Source organism: Panthera tigris, chromosome B2, assembly GCF_018350195.1.
Source record: "Panthera tigris isolate Pti1 chromosome B2, P.tigris_Pti1_mat1.1, whole genome shotgun sequence".
NCBI classification, from domain to species: domain Eukaryota; kingdom Metazoa; phylum Chordata; class Mammalia; order Carnivora; family Felidae; genus Panthera; species Panthera tigris.
In genome coordinates, this window is record NC_056664.1 from 44,329,117 (window position 1) to 44,349,522 (window position 20,406).

The 20,406-nt window shown below is 44.8% G+C and overlaps 1 protein-coding gene across 4 annotated transcripts in view; it reads right to left on the bottom strand.

Annotated features, from left to right (window-relative positions):
• PLA2G7 (phospholipase A2 group VII) overlaps positions 1-20,406 on the bottom strand; it is a 39,659-nt gene that overhangs the window by 13,752 nt on the left and 5,501 nt on the right. For 2 of the 4 annotated variants that reach the window (XM_007085104.3, XM_042986508.1), the window contains exon 2: positions 4,118-4,260. In XM_007085104.3, coding sequence (XP_007085166.1) covers positions 4,118-4,226 — 109 coding nt within the window. In that variant the 5' untranslated portion in view covers positions 4,227-4,260. Of the gene's footprint in view, positions 1-3,679; positions 3,903-4,117; positions 4,261-20,406 lie in introns of those variants that run through there. The other 2 variants (XM_042986507.1, XM_042986509.1) reach the window with 2 other exon arrangements.

Below are 20,406 nucleotides of genomic sequence, written 5' to 3' on the forward strand. Positions count from 1 at the left end.
AAATCTACACGTCTTCCTAAGCTACTTCCGTTGCTACTTGAGGCACAAATGTGGCCTATCCTTCCAATGTTCTGGAGTTGAAATGTGTAGATTTCATAGGCGCATAAGTTACATCCCAAGTTCTTGGGCACTGTAAGAAAGACCCTCAGTGATCTGAAGGTCTACTGCCTTTGTACTCTTCTGCTTTTTCTTTACCTGCCTTCCACGGGCTCCAGCACTCCTGAGCGATACACGGAGCTGTTCGACGCCTCATCACCTTTATAAATTCTATTCCTTGTGTTTGAAATCCCAGGGGCAAACTCCTGTTCACCCTTTCACATCTTGATCAGATGTCAGGTCTTCTCCGAAGCCTTCCCTCATTCCCCAGACTTGTGTCATTCTCAGTATTAAATCAGTTCCCTCTATGTGTTTCTATCATTCTTCTTTTCCTATCATATTAAAATTATGTGTTTGTACACTCTGCTTCCCACACTAGGCTATTTCTTAAGAGCTGTGTACTTTTGTATCTTCAGATCTTAATGTTGGCACACAGCTGGTGCTCCATAAATCTTTGTGAAAGTAAGCTGAGCTGAGCTTTTCTACGGCTCACCAGGCTCTCATCTGCATCAACCCCTTTATGGTATATATTCTTTTACCCACCTACTCTTGAAACTGTTTCTCCTTCTTTGGTGCCTAAACTCTTCAACACATCTGCAGTTTTACCTGTTACCCTCCTTTCTGAATCCCAGTTGAATCCGTATTTACTTGGTAAGATGGTGAGTCCAACTATCATTATAGCCAGACTTTCACTTTTCTATTTGTCTTTCCGAGCTTGCCTACTTGATATCATGCGAGTCAATTTCACTGCTCGACAGACTCCTTCAAGCTTTCCATCGCATTCCGCCTCTGCCACTAAGACGCAGGGAACCGTTTTAGGTATGGAACTTATGTCGATATCATGGGGCATCACCCAGAAATGTTCTGAGGTCTGAGAAGAAGCCTGTCTTTCATGTCGGTGACTAATGTGTGAAGCACTTGCCAGCGATGAGCCCTTCAATACACGAGGCTTGCTAGTCAAAGTTGGTCCATGAATCAGCATCACTGGGAGCTTGGAAATCAGGATCTTCAGACGTACCCCAATTCTACTAAATCGGAAAAGCTGTGCCTATTCAAGTTTGCAAAACGACTAGGTGAAGGTACCAGACCACCTGATCTGCCATTCATAGTCCAATAGTAGGAGCTAGTTCCAAGGAAGGTGGGAGTGAGATGAATGGCCTGGGGTATTAGAGCCAGGTAATCCTATTTTGGATTCCAGCTGTACCCCTGAGAAGCTATGGTGCTCTGGCCCAGGCAAGTTGCTCCCCTCTCTTATTCTCATTTGTAAAATGGGGGGAAAAGAAAGCACTTGACAACCTGCAGGACAGCTGTGAGAATGAAGTGATGGTGGAAGTCAAGGGCCTAGCACAAAACACATCAGCAGCAGACAACTGACACTGTGTGTCCCTTACCTAGAGGGAGTTAACTCTGGCTACCCAAATTCAAGCCCTCAGAAGAGTTTGAGCAGATGGAGACTAGACCATACTATTTTCCCTTTGGGCAGATTCAAAATCCAAAGTATTTCCTCAGACATTTAAACAACAACAACAACAACAACAACAACAACAACAAGCCACTTTACCTGTAAAGGCTAACGGTTTCAGTCCTATTTAAAATCACAAAAGGCTCTTTCCTTCCCATTTAAGATTGTCTACCAAGTCAGGCTTCGTGGTGTAACAGGGAGATGTTAAGCCCTGCCTTTCCCTCTGTGAGGGGCAGGCTGTGTCTGGCTGTGCCCCCACCCACATCAGCCATGATGTGATGGTACGGGAATCGAAGGGAAGGGCTACGGCTCATGGAGTTTGGTGAGGAGCCCAGAGAACGCACAACCTCCTTGGAGGTACTCTACCTCTGGAAATTAGGAATTCAGTTCTAGAGTAATGGGAGGGTTCCAAGGCCCACAAGGTTTCTCTTGTGAGATCTCAATTCCACCTCGGCTCTGGGAACCTTCTCCAATTACCTAGGAGTGCCCTGGTTCTCTAAATCCTGCTCTACCAAAAAGCCCCCTCGCTCAGCATTCAGGAGCCGCAGGTCAAGGTGAGTCTACAGTTCTGCCCATTTGAAGACGGCCCCTCAGGAATCTTGGAGCTAACCCAGGTGTGGGTGTAGGTCTACAGAGCCCTGTGGCTGTTCAGTGCCAGGGGGGTACAGAAAAGTTTCATCAGCCTGCAGGTAATCCAGTCACTGTCCCCGGTTTCCTGTTCTCCAATCATCTATCAGGACTCATCATGAAGGGAGAAACGAGGAGTCTTATCAGGTTGAGCGTCCATCCTCTAGATGATACAGTTTGTGGTTCAGAACTCATAGATGTCGCTCCTTGTTTTTCTTCAACTTTATTTTAATAGGAGCGTTGGAACCTCTGGACTATCTATAGGCTATTAATCTTACGATACATTTTTTGGGGTGTTCATTTGTCAAATATTCCTGATACTCGCTCCTGGGTTTCGAGATGGATTGTATACACACTAGGAACATTACATTTTCTTATTCAGCTTTATGTCCTCCATTAACAAAAAGGATATTTCTAGCCCATACTTTACCTGCATAACCATGTTTTCTACATACTCAGTTAGGATATGAACAACCGTCTATTATCTTAATCCTTTATTTAATCAAGGATTTCTAACAATTTACAAAATATGTATGCATTCGGTTGCTCAAGACTGAATGGGACACTGGCCTTGACTGTGGGACTACAAAAGATAAATAATGTAGTGTCGCTGTTCTTAACTTTCTGCCAGTCCAATGACAGCCTTCCCGTGACTTTCAAACATGGGATATAAAACATGTTTTGAAATTCCCACCCTGAGCCAATAAAAAGTGCATGATGTAAATGTCTCCTAGCTGATAATCTGTCCGTCGGGTAAGATGTTACTCGTTTCCAATCCTTGGAAAAGGTAATGGGAAAATTAACTTCACTAGGCTGGAAGGTCCTTGAGCTTGACCACAAGCTCACTGTCTTAGTCACCAGTGTATCAGCGATGACTCAACTTCCTGATAAGTGTTGTTGAATGAATGCACCTGTGAGATACTATGCCATTTCCTATGTAAATACAGATACAACATATAGTCTGTCCGGCAGATGCATTTGCTTTGCCAACTACAAAGCAAGGCAGTATTTATCAGGTGCAGGGTTATGAAAGCCCTTTTGTAAATGTTACAGTAAGGAGTCACCCATCAAACCTGAACAGCTAGATCCAGAGTCACCAGGTCTGTGGCTTCAGAAGCCACCTACACTGCTCACCTGAGGAGAAGCTGGACAGAGAAGACCGTGCATCACCATGCTCTGGGATTCGCAGGAACCCACAAAACTCCGGAAGCAATCTCTTTGCAATACAGGTCCTTCTCGGTGATGGCAGATGTACCTTTCTAGAGGTGGCTGTCCCACTCTGGCCACCTCTTCTGGGCCTGACTAAACCTTCCCCTCCTCCCCTTCCCTCCCACCACAAGGTAAGAGAGAGCAAGAGATGTGCATCCATTCTCCCCTGGAGCTCTTCAGCTGGTCCCTGCTTCCCCTTGTGATAACATAGAAAACGTGGTTTCCCTCTGGACCCCAAGAGCCTAAATGGTCGTCTTCTCACATCACCCCCCCCCCAGTACTAACCAGGACTACACCTGTTGATCAAGACACCTGCCTCTCCTTCACTTTCATGGGAGCAGGTTTTGAGGTTGCCTCTGAGAGAACTCCAGGGGCTTTGTGTCACTGCGCCTGAGCGAGAGCGGGCTAGGGCAGTGAGGGACAGAAGGGGCCACGTTGAGGAAGTTCTCCACAGTGGTTGCCAGCTGAGCTTCCAGTCTGTCTGAAAATGCCTCATCTTGGTTCTGTCCTGCAGTTATGATATTGAAGAAGACAGGCGCTTCTTCAGTTTCAGGTGCAATGAGGAGAAAGTGAGGCTCTCTCCCCGACCCCAGGAGAACAGGTCTCCATGAGCCTTTTTGTAATAGAACTTGGTTAGAAGTCCACACATGCAACTTCTCCAGGGCCACGTGGAATCTGGCCACAGATCAGTTGCTCAAGCCCTGGAACAAAGATGCCTCTTACCTGATGATCTAATATGAGCAACAGGATTTAGGTCTTTCCAGTCAAAAGGATGAACCAGTGCGAGGCTGCTGCAGAGGCAGAAAAGCGCATGCAATTTGGATGGCAACATCTTGGAAGCTGAGGAGTGGTTTCAGCTTAACCTTCTTCAAGGCAGGTTATTAAAAGAAAAAAAAAAAACACATGCAATCAAGAAGACTTTAATAGGCTGACAAATCAGGGAGATTAAGGCACTAGCAACATGATTTTACATACAATTATGGGAAGAAACCCCCTGGAAAAAAATGGAATATGCATTTTCTGGGCCGGGTTTTTGAAAGGCATCAAGGTGGCCAAATCCTTGGGAATGCCAGATCATATCATAGCGCGTAGAAATAACACTTTGAGGCAGTCATATTAGGTTTCTGGTCACTAATTCTCTAACTCTGTAGCAGTCTAGTTTGGTTATAAAGAATAGCATCAAAATAGAATAATTGTAGCAATCACAGATGGCAGTCAATAATGTCCACACACGTCTAGCGCATTCGTAAACACTCCGGAAGTTCTGGCTAATGTTTCCGTCACAATTATAAAATGATCATATTGCTGCAGAAATGATGTTTCATTTTTGGTGATCTCTATGCCTCTTCCACACTGAAACCTTCCCGGAGGCAGCGAGGTCAGGCCTTATGTATTCTTCCCACTGCCTACCAGGGGCCTGGCATGCCGTGGGTGTTGCATAAATGTTTACAGAATTTGTGAAGGGATGATTGTAGTCCAACACATGGCGTATTAGACTCATGATAATAACAAATGATGTTACAACTGGGCACTATGCTAACATCTTATTAGCAAAAGCCTATCTTGTATTTGTGCATCATCTTTACCTTCTAGAATCTCTCCCTTCATAAAACTGAATTGTTTCCTCACTGGTAGTAACTTGCTAACAGACTTTTGTTTTCAGATGTATTTCTATGCTTGAATACATGCATAGAATACATACATAGCTATAAATACACATATACATATAAATATCAATATGTAAAACTATACTCTTAAAATTTATTTGCAGAACTTCAAGTTACCCTTTTATTTATTTATTTTAACGTTTATTTAGTTTTGAGAGAGAGAGAGAGAGACAGAGCATGAGCAGGGGAGGGGCAGAGAGAGAGGGAGACACAGAATCCAAAGCAGGCTCCAGGCTCTGAGCTGTCAGCACAGAGCCCGATGCGGGGCTCGAACTCACAAGCTGTGAAATTATGACTTGAACCGAAGCCAGACGCTTAACAGACTGGGCCACTCAGGTGACCCTCAAGTTACACTTTTAATTTGATAATATGGTTAGAGTCTTTTCATATGAGTATACGGCACTGTAGTTTGTCTTTTTATGTAAAATGGCACTTAGGAGTTCCTCAAAAAAGCTTGTTCACTAAACAAATGATAATATTGCCAACATTTGAAGGCTTATTATGTGCCCAGCATTTTTCATAGTTTCTGGCATGTGTTTTCTTATTCAGTTGGCCCTAAAACAATCTGTGAGGGAGATTTAAGTATCCCCATTGTATTGATGAGGAAATTGAGGCAAGGAAAAAACAATTTTCATATAATTTATCAGGTTGGCTAACATACATCGTATCCAGTGTGCTCTTGGGTTTCGGGAGTAGATTCTTGTGATTCATCACTTACATACAACACCCAGTGCTCATCCCAACAAGTCCCCTCCTCAATGCCCATCACCCATTTTCCCCATCCCCTTTCACCCTCAGTTTGTTCTCTGGATTTAAGAGTTTCTTATGGGGCGCCTGGGTGGCTCAATCGGTTAAGTGTCCGACTTCAGCTCAGATCATGATCTCACAGTTCGTGAGATCGAGCCCTGAGTCGGGCTCTGTGCTGACAGCTCGGAGCCTGGAACCTGCTTCGGATTCTGTGTCTCCCTCTCTCTCTGCCCCTCCCCTGCTCATGCTCTGTCTCTCTCTCACAAGTAAATAAACATTAATTTTTTTTTTTTTTAAAAGAGGGTCTCTTATGGTTTGCCTCCCTCTCTGATTATAATTTTTTTTCTTCTCTTCCCTCATGGTCCTCTGTTAAGCTTCTCAATTTCCACATATGAGTGAAAACATATGATACCTGTCTTTCTCTGACTCATTTATTTCATTTAGTGTAAGACCCTCTAGTCCCATCCACGTTGTTGCAAATGGCATGATTTCATTCTTCTTCAGAGGCAAGGATAATTTAACTGACTTGTCCTGATCAAACAGCTAGCAAGGGCTGGAGGCGGGGCTTGAACCCAGACTATCTGAGGCCCTGCTTTTAACCACAACTTTGGGCGGCACCCATTTCTCTTCACCTTAAAATGATAATCTTCTAAAGTTAACGAACACAATGCCTATTTTTTTTTTTCAACGTTTATTTATTTTTGGGACAGAGAGAGACAGAGCATGAACGGGGGAGGGACAGAGAGAGAGGGAGACACAGAATCGGAAACAGGCTCCAGGCTCTGAGCCATCAGCCCAGAGCCTGACGCGGGGCTCGAACTCACAGACCGCGAGATCGTGACCTGGCTGAAGTCGGACGCTTAACCGACTGCGCCACCCAGGCGCCCCCACAATGCCTATTTTAATGATGCTAATGTGTTTAGGAACTTCCTGGATTGAAAAGAGGGCTTAATAGGGGTGCCTGGGTGACTCAGTCAGTTAAGGGTCCGACTCTGGCGCAAGTCGTGGTCTCCTGGTTCATGGATTCAAGCCCCACATCAGGCTCTGTGTTGTCGCTTGCTTCAAATCCTTTCTCCCCCTCTCTCTGTCTCTCCCCCCTACAAAAAGGAATAAACATTTAAAAAAAAATTTTTTTTTAACGTTTTTATTTTATTTTTTTTGAGACAGAGAGAGACAGAGCATGAACGGGGGAGGGTCAGAGAGAGGGAGACACAGAATCTGAAACAGGCTCCAGGCTCTGAGCTGTCAGCACAGAGCCCGACGCGGGGCTCGAACTCATGGACTGTGAGATCATGACCTGAGCCGAAGTCGGCCGCTTAACCGACTGAGCCACCCAGGCGCCCCTAAACATTTTTTTTTTTAAAGATGACTTAATAAAAGGCTAGAAACTGTTCTCTAAAGAGAGGAGACTCTGTCTCATCGTTCTTGCCCTAATTCATATTTGGAGCAACATGCTAGAACCCTTGGAGATGGCAGAGTGCTGTGTATGCATCCAGAGAAATAGCTACTGAGTTTCCCAAATAAGCAGCAGATGAAGTCGAACAGAAGTCAGGCGATCCGCTCCCCAGCCTCCACCAACCACCCTTCTGTTATACCGTCACAACTGGGGTTTTCACCAAATGACACCATCCGCAGAAAGTATTTACAGGGGCATGAGCAGAGGGCTTTAGAAAATTCTACCCCTGGTGCTCCAGCCCATGGCTGAGTTAGAGGAGCTTCATTTGGCCATCTGGAAAATCACTGGGGATGAAGATGAGGAAGAAGGAAGGCCACGTGAAACACACAAGGAGATCAACAGAGAGTTTTAGGAACACAGCACTAACCCAAAGAAAGTTAGCTTGCCCACAGCTCTGTGGTACTCATGACAGCTTCCCTGTTAACAACCTCAGGAAGAGTTAGAGACGGCCAGTTGCTGGAAGGGCTTCGCCAGGTCCTCCACGCAGGACTGGGGTGCTCTGCCCCCCCCCATGTTTCTACCAGAACTGTTCCAATGCCATCACCGTCGGTCCTCAGAGTGAAGCAGGACAGACTGAAGGCCAGGTGAAATGGCACGTTAGAGTTCCCACCCTGACCTCATGCTAAGCTACAATGGCTCTTGGGGAACCTCAGAACAGACTGCTTCTTGAGTCCCACCCAGACCTACTGACTCGGAATTTTTAGAAGGCACGTTGGGGCATCACGTTGGGGCTTCAGCTCTTGAGGGATCCCAACATAGCCACTCCCAGAATGTAGCATTTGGAAACTGCTGCAGTGGGACGAAGAGTACTATTCAGTTAGTATTATTAATTAACTCACTATTTTTTTATTTAAGTCATCTCCACTCCCCCCATGGGGCTCGAACTCATGACCCCAAGATCAAGAGACATGTGCTCTGCGAACTGAGCCAGCCAGGCGCCCAGAGAGTACTTACTACCTGTTTAGAGGTTTTCACCACCCTCTTATAATGTGCTATCTGAGCTCATCCTCAAGAGAGTAAGCCTCTAAATAATTTAATGATTGGCTGACTCATTCATTTGTTCATTTGTTCACATACTCATGCACTCAATTTTAAGAGCGCCAATGTGTCAGCCCACGTTTGGGGAAAAAATGCCTTTTAAATCCAATTTTTTTTTTTAATAGATGTGATTTTTTTTATCCTAAAAATTCCGGTGGGGAGAGAGACTTTCAAACAATTGTGGTAAATGCCGTAACAGATTATTTACAAAATGTAGGGGGAATAAAGGTTTAGTGGACATAAAGGAGAAGCAAACTTTAGCACCTGATTTTTCCTTTTGGGGGAAGATGGTCAAGGAAACACAGAAAGGCTCCGGCTCCGGCCTGAGGTCACCTAGTCACTGTTTGCGGCCAGGAATGGACGGCGGGTCTTCTTCCTTTGGCCCCCGTGTACCAAGTGATAGAAGGATCCAGATGGGTCCTCCCTGCTTTCCACCCCCCACCCCCCCCACCCCCCCGCTCCCCGTGCCACAGAATGAACTGCCTTCCCCTGCTGCCTCCTGCTGGTGTGCTTTGTGGGATGAAACGATATGCCAACCCTGTCCCCAGCTGATGGCAAGACAGCTGGGTCCAAAGCAGTGGACAATCGTCACCAAGGTTTCCCTGCAGTCGGGAAAGGAGGCCTTCTCTGGGCCTGGCTCCTCAAGGACACCAGGGAAGAAGGCATTTCCCACCCCAGAGAACAGGGGCTCCTGTGCCGTGGAGCCACTACCAACACAGAAGTCTGCCCCCTTCTGGTAGCATTCTTTTTATTTTTATTTTTTAACTTTTTTATTTACTTTTTTTTAATGTTTATTTATTATTGAGAGACAGAGAGAGACAGAGCATGAGCATGGGGTGGGGGGCAGAGCTGGGGGGAGGCACAGAACCTGCACCAGGCTCCAGGCTCCAAGCTGTCAGCACAGAGCCCGACGCGGGGCTTGAACTCACGAACTGCGAGATCCTGACTTGAGCCAAAGTCGGATGCTCAACCGACTGAGCCACCCAGGCGCCCCTCTGGCAGCATTCTATACACGTCCTCCTTTGGATACTTTGCAGCCTCCAGTACAATGCTCTGTTTACAGAATTGTTTCACCCTTAGCCTGTGAGCTCCTCCAGGGCAGGGATTGGTCTCATTTACCTCTTTACTACTTACAAAGGGGCCAGTATATAGCAAGTATGAGTAAATACTTCCTTAATGAGGATGAAGAATCCTGTTTTCTTTTTGGTGCGGGCTACCAAGCAGCCCAGAAACACATTCCCAGATGATTTCACACCAGGGGTGACTTCTCAATACACCACAGTGGGTAGGGGTCAATTACTTGGGCTTTAGTGCCTAGAGCCCAACTGCCTGGGTCTGAATCCCAGCCTGGACGCTGGTAGCGTGACCCTCGGCAAACTATGGAATCCCTCTCTGCCTTATTCCCTCATCCGTAAAATGGGGCTGAGGATGATAATAATATTACCCAGGGTTAAGTGATTAACATGCGTAACACAGTGTTTTTGCATGGAGCTAGATGCAAACATTAGCATACTCGTTTTGCATTCCTAGCACCATGGGTCACTCCCAGGTAGGGAGTTGCTCAATAAGTGTCATCCAAATAAAAGCTAGTGTGCCAATCGAGACCTTGAGATAGAAACAGGAAGTCATGCTTGGTCATTATCCCCTTTGTCCATAGGTGGTTCTGCTGAATAGATCTTCTAGGTTTCATTAAGGGCTCCAATATCTCCCAAACACTGTCATTAGCATCTCCCCTATAATTCTGGGGGAACTTTGTATTCACTGGCCTTCTCCCCCTCTGCAGGCTGCTGGTGCCCCCATAATGCCTGCGTGCCTCTTATGATCTACAACCTGCCTCTTAAGACTTCTCAAATGTTCCACCTTTCAGCTCCTCACGTGGCTTCTCGGAGTGACAGCTCCCCAGTCTTGCAAGCTGCTAAAAGGTACTGGTGTGTTCATGGGGGCTTTCCTCATCAACTTCCAAAATAACAGCCCTTTCCTTTAGCCAAGCTCTCCCGGAGGCAATCTATCAAAGCCCTTGAAGATTTACTCCCAAGGAAAGAATCATAAGCTATTGGGAAGAAATGCTTTGGGGAAAAAAGGCTTTTCAAAGTCCTGCAAGTCAGATCCTGTGGTCAGTAATCCACTCTGGCTACCCCAGCACCCTCTGGCCTCCAAGCTTCAGACAAGAGCGAGCTGTGCTCTACCATTCGGTACGGCACTGAAGAGACACTCTATAAACTAGGGGACTAAATTGTCCCGAGTATAGTTTGTGATGTAACTTTTGTGTTTGAAGGTGATAGGGTAACAGACAATACTTAAGGGGTACAAACAGCTCTGTTCTTGGGATGCAACTTCTCATAATTAAAAAAAAAAAAAAAAAGGGAAAATTGGTTTTTTTGAAACCATTCTTTTCTCTCTGTATTTGGGACAGTATCAGCCAGTACTCTCTTAGGAGGTTTAGTAGTGAAACAGGCAATTCTGGGCAATAAGTCCTTTTAAAACTAAACTAGGGAGGGGTGCCTGGGTGGCTCGGTCTGTTGAGTGGCTCACTCTTGATTTCAGCTCAGGTCATGATCCCGGGGGCGTGGACTGGAGCCCCACCTTGGACTCTGTGCTTAGCATGGAGCCCACTTAAAATTCTCTGTCTTCCTCTGACCCTCTCCCCCAGCTCGCGAGCACACTCTCTCGTTCTCTCAAATAAAAGAACAAACAAACTCGTGATGTTATGAAAAAAGCTAAAGAAGTAATAAGATAATAAGAAAGAGGATTTTGATACACATTTTTAAATGCATTTTAATCAGTTTTACATTTTCTTTTTTTTTTTAAGATTTTATTTTTAGGTAATCTCTACACCCAGTGTGGGGCTCGAACTCACAACCCTGAGATCAAGAGCCACATGCTCTACAGACTGAGCCAGCCAGGTGCCCAGTTTTACATTTTCTTAAAACCTGAATGAGAACTCCCTGGCCCAGGAGAAGGACTTGCTGAAGCATGCTTCTGGAAGTCTCTGGCAATGCTCCTGATTAACATATCGTAGGCATCTGAGAAAAGACTTGGAGATTAGTTTTCCAGTGTCTCAACTTGTTGCCTTTGGTTTTGGTTTACGTGACTTTTCGCAGAAACTCTAAAGATAAACAAAGAAGTATGTTCACTGCAACTCGGTTCTCCTGAATCCAAAACCTGATTACTGGTTAAGAAATTTTAAAAAGGATACGAGGTATAAATGACTATCTTACCTACTTAGGTGAACATGAGCCCCACTCTGGGTAAAATACGAGTCCTGCTTCAGGTGAGCCCCGCTTCTCTCTCTCTCTCTCTCTCTCTCTCTCTCTCTGCCCCTCCTGAGATTCTCTCTCTGTCCCTCGCTCACTTGCGCCTTCTCTCTCTCTCAAAAAAAAAAAAAAAAAAGTGGGCAAAGGAAAAGACAGGCCTATCTTATCGAGGAGATGAGGCAAAACCACATAGTCAATAAAGACCAGAGTTGAAAACCATCGATTTTAAGAGAAAGAACTTTCAGTATGAGCCCTCTTGCTAAGCAGGTAGGTTTATCTAACAGTAAACATAGAGTTGGGTGGTTGGTTTAGGTTTAGGTTTACTAAGAGATGTGAATTCTTCAGTAATGTATTCAACTTGTGATATGCACACGCCCTCACACTTGCCTTTCATCTTACTCTCCCTGTAGTCTAGTTGGGGATCTTTTGCCGAGATGCCCATGATGGTTTCCCCGAGCGGAGGCACCTGCCCCTCCCCACAGTGCCCACATATTTGTTCCTCCCAAAAGGTGTGTACTTTCCCCCACAATGCACTGTGCCACAACAGCCTCTATGCCAGGCCATCCGTTGGCCCATCCCTCCACTCAAGCATTTCCTAAGCACCATCACTGTGCCCGGTCTTGAGAGCTAAATGGATGGCTGGCACCTATACGCCAAACCCTGTGATATATAGATATAGATATAGATATAGATATAGATATAGATATAGATAGATATAGATATCTATAGATATATAGATATATATCTATCTAGATCTATAGATATCTATATCTAGATCTATAGATCTAGATAGATCTATAGATCTAGATAGATAGATATAGATATAGATCTATATAGATATATCTATAGATATAGATCTATCTAGATCTAGATAGATATCTAGATCTAGATCTATAGATCTATATCTATATCTATCTATCTAGATCTATAGATAGATCTATATCTATATCTATCTATATATATAAGCACGCCAAACCCTATGAAGGGAAATCGTGTGGCAAGGGCTCCAAAGCTAGGAGAAAATTTCAGTTTTGATAAATTTATTTATTATATTTCAATCAAAAAGTCTATAAACGAATTATTCTAAATTAATATATGCACAGGTTTTACGTGTGATTTTTGGCTTAGGATAGTCTTCATCTTGCATTACAGGTAGAGGACGGGGACGCTGTAGTATATTTGCAACACTTGTAGCTTCTAAAGGTCTTAACCCTGCTTTGGCTAAATGCAGAGGAGGCACAGAGAGAGTCAAGGATTTATTAAAATGCAATTTGGAGTATGAGATGTTTTGATAAAAGTGGGTTTGGTGCGGACACCAAGGAGGATGGTCAATTTCAGGGGGTGGGCATGCCAGGAGGTGTGGAAAGCCCTAGAAGAGGAGGTCACGCTGGAGCTGAGGCTCCCAAGAGGAGGACACCTTAGCGGAGGCTGTAAGTGAAGGCACTGTGGGGATGCAGCCTGGGAATCGGTGAGGCGTAGAGGATGCTAGGAGACTGGAGGCAAGGGCAGGGGCCAGAGCACAGAGACCCTTACAACAGTGCATCTCAGGGGGGACTTTTGTCCTACACATAGTGATACTTCCCGCTGCGCCCAGCAGTGAGGGCCTTTCAACCAGCAGGTGACCAATGAAGATGTGCTGAATTAACACAGGAATGACTTGGGCAGTGCACAGTGCTGTTTGTGGGTGTCCTTAGCCCAGTGATGTCTGTATGCATGTGCACGTGTGTGTGTTTGAGGTTTACAGGGGATGTAAAGTGCAGGGCTCTGGGGCCTCAGCACAGCCACTGAGCACAGCTGTGTCCCCAGGCCACAGTTCAGTCTACGACTCGTGTCCCCGTGATGTCACGGCCGCCCCTTGACCCTTTAGCTCATTTCTTCCTGCTAGGTGAAAATCGTGGCTCCCTTAAATGATGCACTCTCCTTCTCCCTGCCCTCCTGTTCCCTACAACGGAAGATGTGAAAGCTTCCCCAAGGAAAACGGAAACCCCAGGAGGACACTCCCTCCGGAGCCTTTCTCTCCGCCTTCGATTCAATTCCAGACTACGGCTCACCGCCCCCGCCCCCCCCCCCCCCCCCCGCAGTCCCAGGCTGTGGCCCCACACCTCCTCATCAAGGGGATCTGAGCTCCTTAACGGTAACATCCGCTCCCCCAGTGCCTCCTCAGCACCCCAAAACCATGCTCACTCTATCCCATTACGTTGCAGTTAATTCGTGTGTCACTTTGTCACATTTAAAAATCGTGTCCTTTTTCTTACCCCAAATAGACTGAAGCTGCTCCTGAAAAAGGTCCAGTATCCTTCACCTTTTCAAATTTCACCGTTTTATGGACCTTCACAATACATTCTTTTGGTTTCTAGTCCATTTCTCTAGCTTTATTTCTTACATGAGCTGTTTTGTTGCTTCATGTGATTTTATTATAAGCAACTACCAATCCTCTCTGGAGGTATTACCCATTTTAGATCAATATGACCAAACAGTTCCCAGTTCCCATATTATTAAAATGAAAAGCGCCAAAAAAAAAAAAAGAAAAAGAAAAAAAGAAAAGTGCTTCTGCTTTTCTGAACAAAGGGCTACTGTCACCGGCGACAAGTCCCTGGCTTTCTCAAACACTGGCTTCTTTTATCTTCTGATGGCCATTGAGATGTCTGAGAAGAGGACTAGGGAGGCCTCTGAATCCAAACAGAGGGATAATTCATAAGGAGTCTGTTAGCTGTCATGGTTCCCCTTCCACAGAAAAGTACCTTTTTCCCAACCGCGGGCTTTGAGTTAGCTAAAAATGTATTTACATCTGAAAACGAGGGCCCTGAACAGTCTAATATTGACTTTGGACATTTACAACTGGAGAATCCAAAGCGACAGTGCTAAAACGTTTGATCCTGCAAACTTACTAATCATAATGTTTGAAGATTCGTTACTAACGGCGCCAGCCAATACGAAATCTTCATTGAGAAAGATGTACCTGGCCAGGCAGAGCAGTAACTGGTAAGCCAAAGGCTGGAGAACACAGGATTTACCTTTTTCTTTAACACTGTGAAATTTACCAAAGCAAAGGCAGCAGTTCTAGCGGGAGTATAAATAGGTACTCTGACTTTTGGAAGGCGATTTGGCAAGCTTTAAGTTGTCCATATCCTTGGGCCTTTTCACTTCATTCCTGAGATCAGCACACACGAAAAAAATCTTATTCACAGGGAAGGAAAAGCCTAAAAATATAATGCACTATGGTGTTCATTCCAATTCCATTTATGAGAGCCAACCCTCACATATACACATGGAAACCCTACGGATTTCAAGCAATATGAGAATATCATCAATGGGATTTTATTCAGTTACTAACAACATATTTACAAAACAATTCATTATGACTTAGGAAACTCTTTACAATGCAATTTTGATTGAAAAAAAATAAAACGATGCTGTGTAAAAATTCACACTAAAAAGACTATTGATATAATAAGGGTGATAGAATTATGTGATTTTCCCATGAAGTTTCATATTTTCTTTTATAATAAAACATAATGCTTTATTGTTGACAATTTAATTTTTTTCTAAAGTTGATTTGTTTATTTTGGAGAGAGAGAGAGAGAGAACAAGTGAGAGAGGGGCAGAGAGAGAGGAAGAGAGAGAGAATCCCAGGCAGGCTCCGAAATGCCAGCCCAGAGCCCAACGGGGGCCTGAACTCACGAACGGCGAGGTCATGACCTGAGCTGAAATCAAAGGTCGGACGCTTAACCAACTGAGCCATCCGGGTGCCCCCTAACAAATAATTTTAAAAGAATATTTAGTAGAGTTGGTATGACCATGAAAAGTGTTTACGTTTAATATTAAGTAAACTGTTATGTGGAAAATAAAAAGGATTACGCACAATCTCAGATACATAAAAGAGGAAGAAGGAGTGCGGGTGGGGTGGGGGTGGGGGTGGGGAGGACGGCGGGACAACAAGAAGAAGACCCAAAATCAATAAAAGAAATAACAAACATTTACAAAGTTTACCTTCTTGGAAGAGTTTTGTATAGGTAAAAACTGAAGGTAATTTTCTATCCTTTCTACTTTTCTCTTGGCCCATATCTTAAATCAATGAGAACATTAAAAAAATCACTACTTTTTTAAAATAATAAAACCTGAGAAGCATTTTCTTCAATTTTGACGCCCTGACCATGACGTAAAATGCCATGCTGATAGATCAAGAAGACCCTTTAAAGAGAGCTCAAAGAACATATTCTTTCTAAATCCATCTAAAAGTTAATACCTTCTTGGGGCGCCTGGCTGGCTCAGTTGGTTGAGCATGCCTCTTGATCTCAGGGTCATGACTCCAAGCCCCACGGTAGATACGGAGATTACTTAACAAAAAAAAAAAAAGTTGATACTGTCTTTTCTTCTGTACTTCCTTCCGTCTGTCCCTCAAGCCACAGTCCCCTACTTGTCCTTCTAATCTCAGCTGAGATCTCTATATAATGCCATGACCTCTGCTAACCCTCTGTTCCCCTATCGGTAAACTCCTATCAGGCATCATTTCCCTTTTTGAAACAAAAGACAAACCAAAATAGTAAGCAAGATGTCCACTCTTGAGTCCAGGATTTATGTCAAGAGCTGATAGGTAAACCTGTGTAAATCCCAATCCTGGTGAGAGATTAGGGCATGGGCCTTAACTCTACTGTTCTTGGTAAAGAGAAAAGAAATGGTTCTTTCACAAGTGCCAGTACTCTGTTCCTCAGATTCTTTCTGATGAACTTCTGGAATGGGGGTATAAGGCAGACAGAACAGCGACACTCCCCAAATTCCACATCTTAATCCCCAGAACACGTAAATATGTTTTCACGTGGCGAAAGGGAATCACGGTTACATATGAAATTAAGGTGGCTAATCCGCTGACTTTAAAACAGATTATCCTGGGGGTGCCTGGGTGGCTCAGTCGGCTAAGCGTCCGACTTTGGCTCAGGTCATGATCTTACTGTTCACGGGTTTGAGCCCCGCGTCGGGCTCTGTGTTGACAGCTTGGAGCCTGGAGCCTACTTCAGGTTTGTGTCTCCCTCTCTCTCTGCCTCTCCCCTGCTCACATTCTGTCTCTCTCACAAAAATAAATAAACATGAAAAAAATAGATTATTCTGGGGACGCCTGGGTGGCTCAGTCTGTTGAGCGTCCAACTTCGGCTCAGGTCATGATCTTGCGGTTTGTGAGTTCGAGCCCCACGTCGGGCTCTGTGCTGACAGCTTGGAGCCTGGAGCCTGCTTCAGATTCTGTGTCTCCTCCTCTCTCTGCCCCTCCCATGCTCATGCTCTGTCTCTCTCTGTCTCTCAATAACAAATAAATGTTAAGAAAAAAAAATTAAAAAAAATAGATTATTCTGGATTATCCAGGTGGGCCCAATGTAATCATGTGTCTTTAAAAGTGAAGAAGGGGGAGCCTGGGTGGCTCAGTCGGTTATGTGGCCGACTTCGGCTCAGGTCATGATCTCATGGTCAGTGAGCTCAAGCCCCGCGTCGGGCTCTGTGCTGACAGCTCAGAGCCTGGAGCCTGTTTCAGATTCTGTGTCTCCCTCTCTCTGACCCTCCCCCATTCATGCTCTGTCTCTCTCTGTCTCAAAAATAAACGTTAAAAAAATAATAATAAAAAAATAAAAAAATAAAAGTGAAGAAGGAGGGTGGCCAAAGAGGGCTTTGTGTCTCGAGACCAGGCACCATGCTGTGCGGTCCTTGGGTGCAAGCCAAGAACCCTGGGTTCAACACAGCGAAGTCCCCAGTCCCTGGCAGTCCCTCGAGGCTCTCCGAGTGCCTCTGTGGATGCCTGAGACACACACGCAGGGTGACCACCGCAGTGGGTGTGGATGCATCCGACAAGATGATGAACCAAATCCTAGTGGTGCTCCTGGTTTGTGGCTCCCTCAGTCCCATCCCCAACGAGCAGCGGCGTCTGTCTGAGGTGGCCAGAGACTGCCGATGCCAAATGAGCAGGTCAGTTGGGGGGGGCCAGGTCCAACGGAAGAACCGGTAGGACTGGGCCTCCTTGGGCTTTGCTGACGGTTGTCATCATTGCCATTATTAACACTGCTCAGTTTATGAACTCACGGCATAACTGGGGCCATACGTTTCCTCCATCATATTTGAAGAGCTGATACCCCGTAGCCCCGTGACATGTGTACAAGTCCTATCCCCGGCCATAGTTGAACACTTCTCAGCGTCCACCACCCACTGCCAACTCCCGTTGCCCATGAATGCCAAAAAGACCTTGGGCACTTTATGGGGCACCTGGCTGGCTCAATCAGTAGAGCTTGATCTCGGGATTGTGAGTTTGAGCCCCACACCGGGTGTAGATTACTAATAAATAACTAAGTAAGTAAATAAATAAAATAAAATTAAATTAAATTAAATTAAATTAAATTAAATTAAATTAAAAAAGAAAGATGCTGAGCACTTTCTAGAAACTGTGTCTCAGGGCATTCTTTCTGGTATTCCCAGGAAGCATCTACCTACACAGCCAGATGAATGGGTAGCATGTGCCTCTAAGACCTCTTGTGATTCTTCAGTGGGAAAGCAAATATGCTGTAATGGGAGTTTCGGTATTATCTCCTTTGAAAGACTAGATGTTAGACAAGTACAAATTAACCATCTGGCCTGTGGGGCGTTTCCAGTACAGCTGGTAATGGCTTTGCTAGACATATTTAATCAGCTGGGAATAGTTAATCTCGAAATACTTCATCTCTTTGACTTCCCAGTTTATCTTTAAGAGAATAAGACGGCATTTGGGATCTGAAAAAATAAATAAATAAAAGTGGAACAGGCGGGAAGAAGAGGAAGTCAGAGTGATGAGATGTGAGAAGAACTTAACCCACAACTGGTGGCTTTGAAGATGGAGGAAGGGAGTCATGAGACAAGGAATACGGGCAGCGTCTAGAGTCTGGAAAAGGTAAGGAGACGAATTCTCCCCTAGAGCCTCCAGGAAGGAATGAAACCCTAAAGACACCTTGAGGTTAGCCCAGGGAAGTCGTGTGAGACTTCCGACCGATGGAACATTAAGGTAATAAAGTTGGGTTGCTTTAAACCAATAAATTTGTGATAAATCATTACAGCAGCAATAGAAAACTCACAGAGCACATAAAGCTACAGAATGAAAGCAGAGAACAAATATAGGCTGATTCACTTTCAACCAAAGTTAAAAAATAAAAAGTGCTTTAAATATCTCAAAATTGACCCAACATCAGACTGAATGATTGAAGAAGATAAAATCTGCTTTGGATCTTTTACAATAGGATGAAGGCAGGAGACTGTCAATTTTCCAGCCCTGATTTCTAAGCAATCTAGTACTTTTTTTTTTTATGTTTATTTATTTTTGAGAGAGAGAGAGAGACACACACACAGCACCAGTGCGGGAGGGGCAGAGAGAGAGAGAGAGAGAGAGAGAGAGAGAGAGAGAGAGAGACAGAATCCGTACTAGACTCCAGGCTCTGAGCTATCAGCACAGAGCCTGACACAGGGCTCAAACTTAAGGACTGCAAGACCATGACCTGAGCCGGAATGAGATACTCCACACTCACAGCGTGGAGCCTGCTAGGAATTCTCTCCCTCCCTCCCTCTCTCTGCTCCTCCCCCACTCACTCTCTCCAAATAAATAATAAATAAACTTTTGAAAAATATAGGGGGAGGGGCGCCTGGGTGGCTCAGTCAGTTAAGCGTCCAACTTTGGCTCAGGTCATGATCTCAATGCCCATGGGTTCAAGCCCCACTTTGGGCATTGTGCTGACAGCTCTGAGCCTGGAGCCTGCTTCAGATTCTGTCTCTCTCTCTCTCTCTCTCTCTCTCTCTCTGCCCCTCCCCCACTCATGCTCGGTCTCTCCCCATCTCTTAAAAATGAATAAACATTTAAAAAAAATTTTTTTTTAATATATAGGGGGTGCCTGAATGGCGTAGTCAGTTAAGCATCTGACTTCAGCTCAGGTCATGATCTCATGGTTCATGGGTTGGAGCCTGTGTCGGGGTTGAACCATATATATATATGGTCCAAAAGGTCAGTAATGCTGTGGTTGAGAACCCTGGTCTAAAGGCAGACTGGAGAAACTATATCCTTATTTAATAAGGAAGATATTTCTTTCATTCTGAAACCGGCTAGAGGAAGGTGGATGCCTCATCAACACAAGGAAGAACTTTTTAATGATCAGGTTGTTTGTGACGTATACCTTACAGTGTGGAGAGAGTCCTCTGTCATGAGAAGGGTTCAAGCATTGCTAACTGGCCCTCTGCCAGGGACACTGGAAAAGGGATCGATGCATTGTTCTGGCTGGACTCCGAGGTTCCATCTTTTTCTAAGATATAGGACTCCTTTTAAAAGCATCAGCAAAAGGGCATCTGGGTGGCTCAGTCGGTTAAGCATCTGACGTCAGCTCAGGTCATGATCTTGGGGTTTGTCAGCTCGAGCCCTGCATCGGGCTCTGTGTTGACAGCTCAGAGCCTGGAGCCTGCTTCAGATCCTGTGTCCCCTCTCTCTGTGGCCCTCCCCTGCTCACACTCTATCTCTCAAAAATAAATAAACATTAGAAAAATGTTTTAAAAAACTTAAAAATAATAAAAATAAAAATAAAAGCGTCAGTAAAAAGTTCTTGCCTCAGACTTGCTAGTACTGAAACTCAAAAAGAAAAAAGATAGTACCTAATCCATTAATATCATTTTTGCTCTGCCGTTTTAGCTAAGGGAATCAACACTTCATCTGGACATTGTCTCAAATGAATGCAGGACTCTCAAGGGACTTCTGCAAAGTCTCTAAAGCCTCTTATCTTGGGCACAGCAGACACAACTCTTGTGTAATCATTTCACAACCCAAGAAAAACGATAGATTCCAAAAAGCAAGATAAGAAGCAGTTC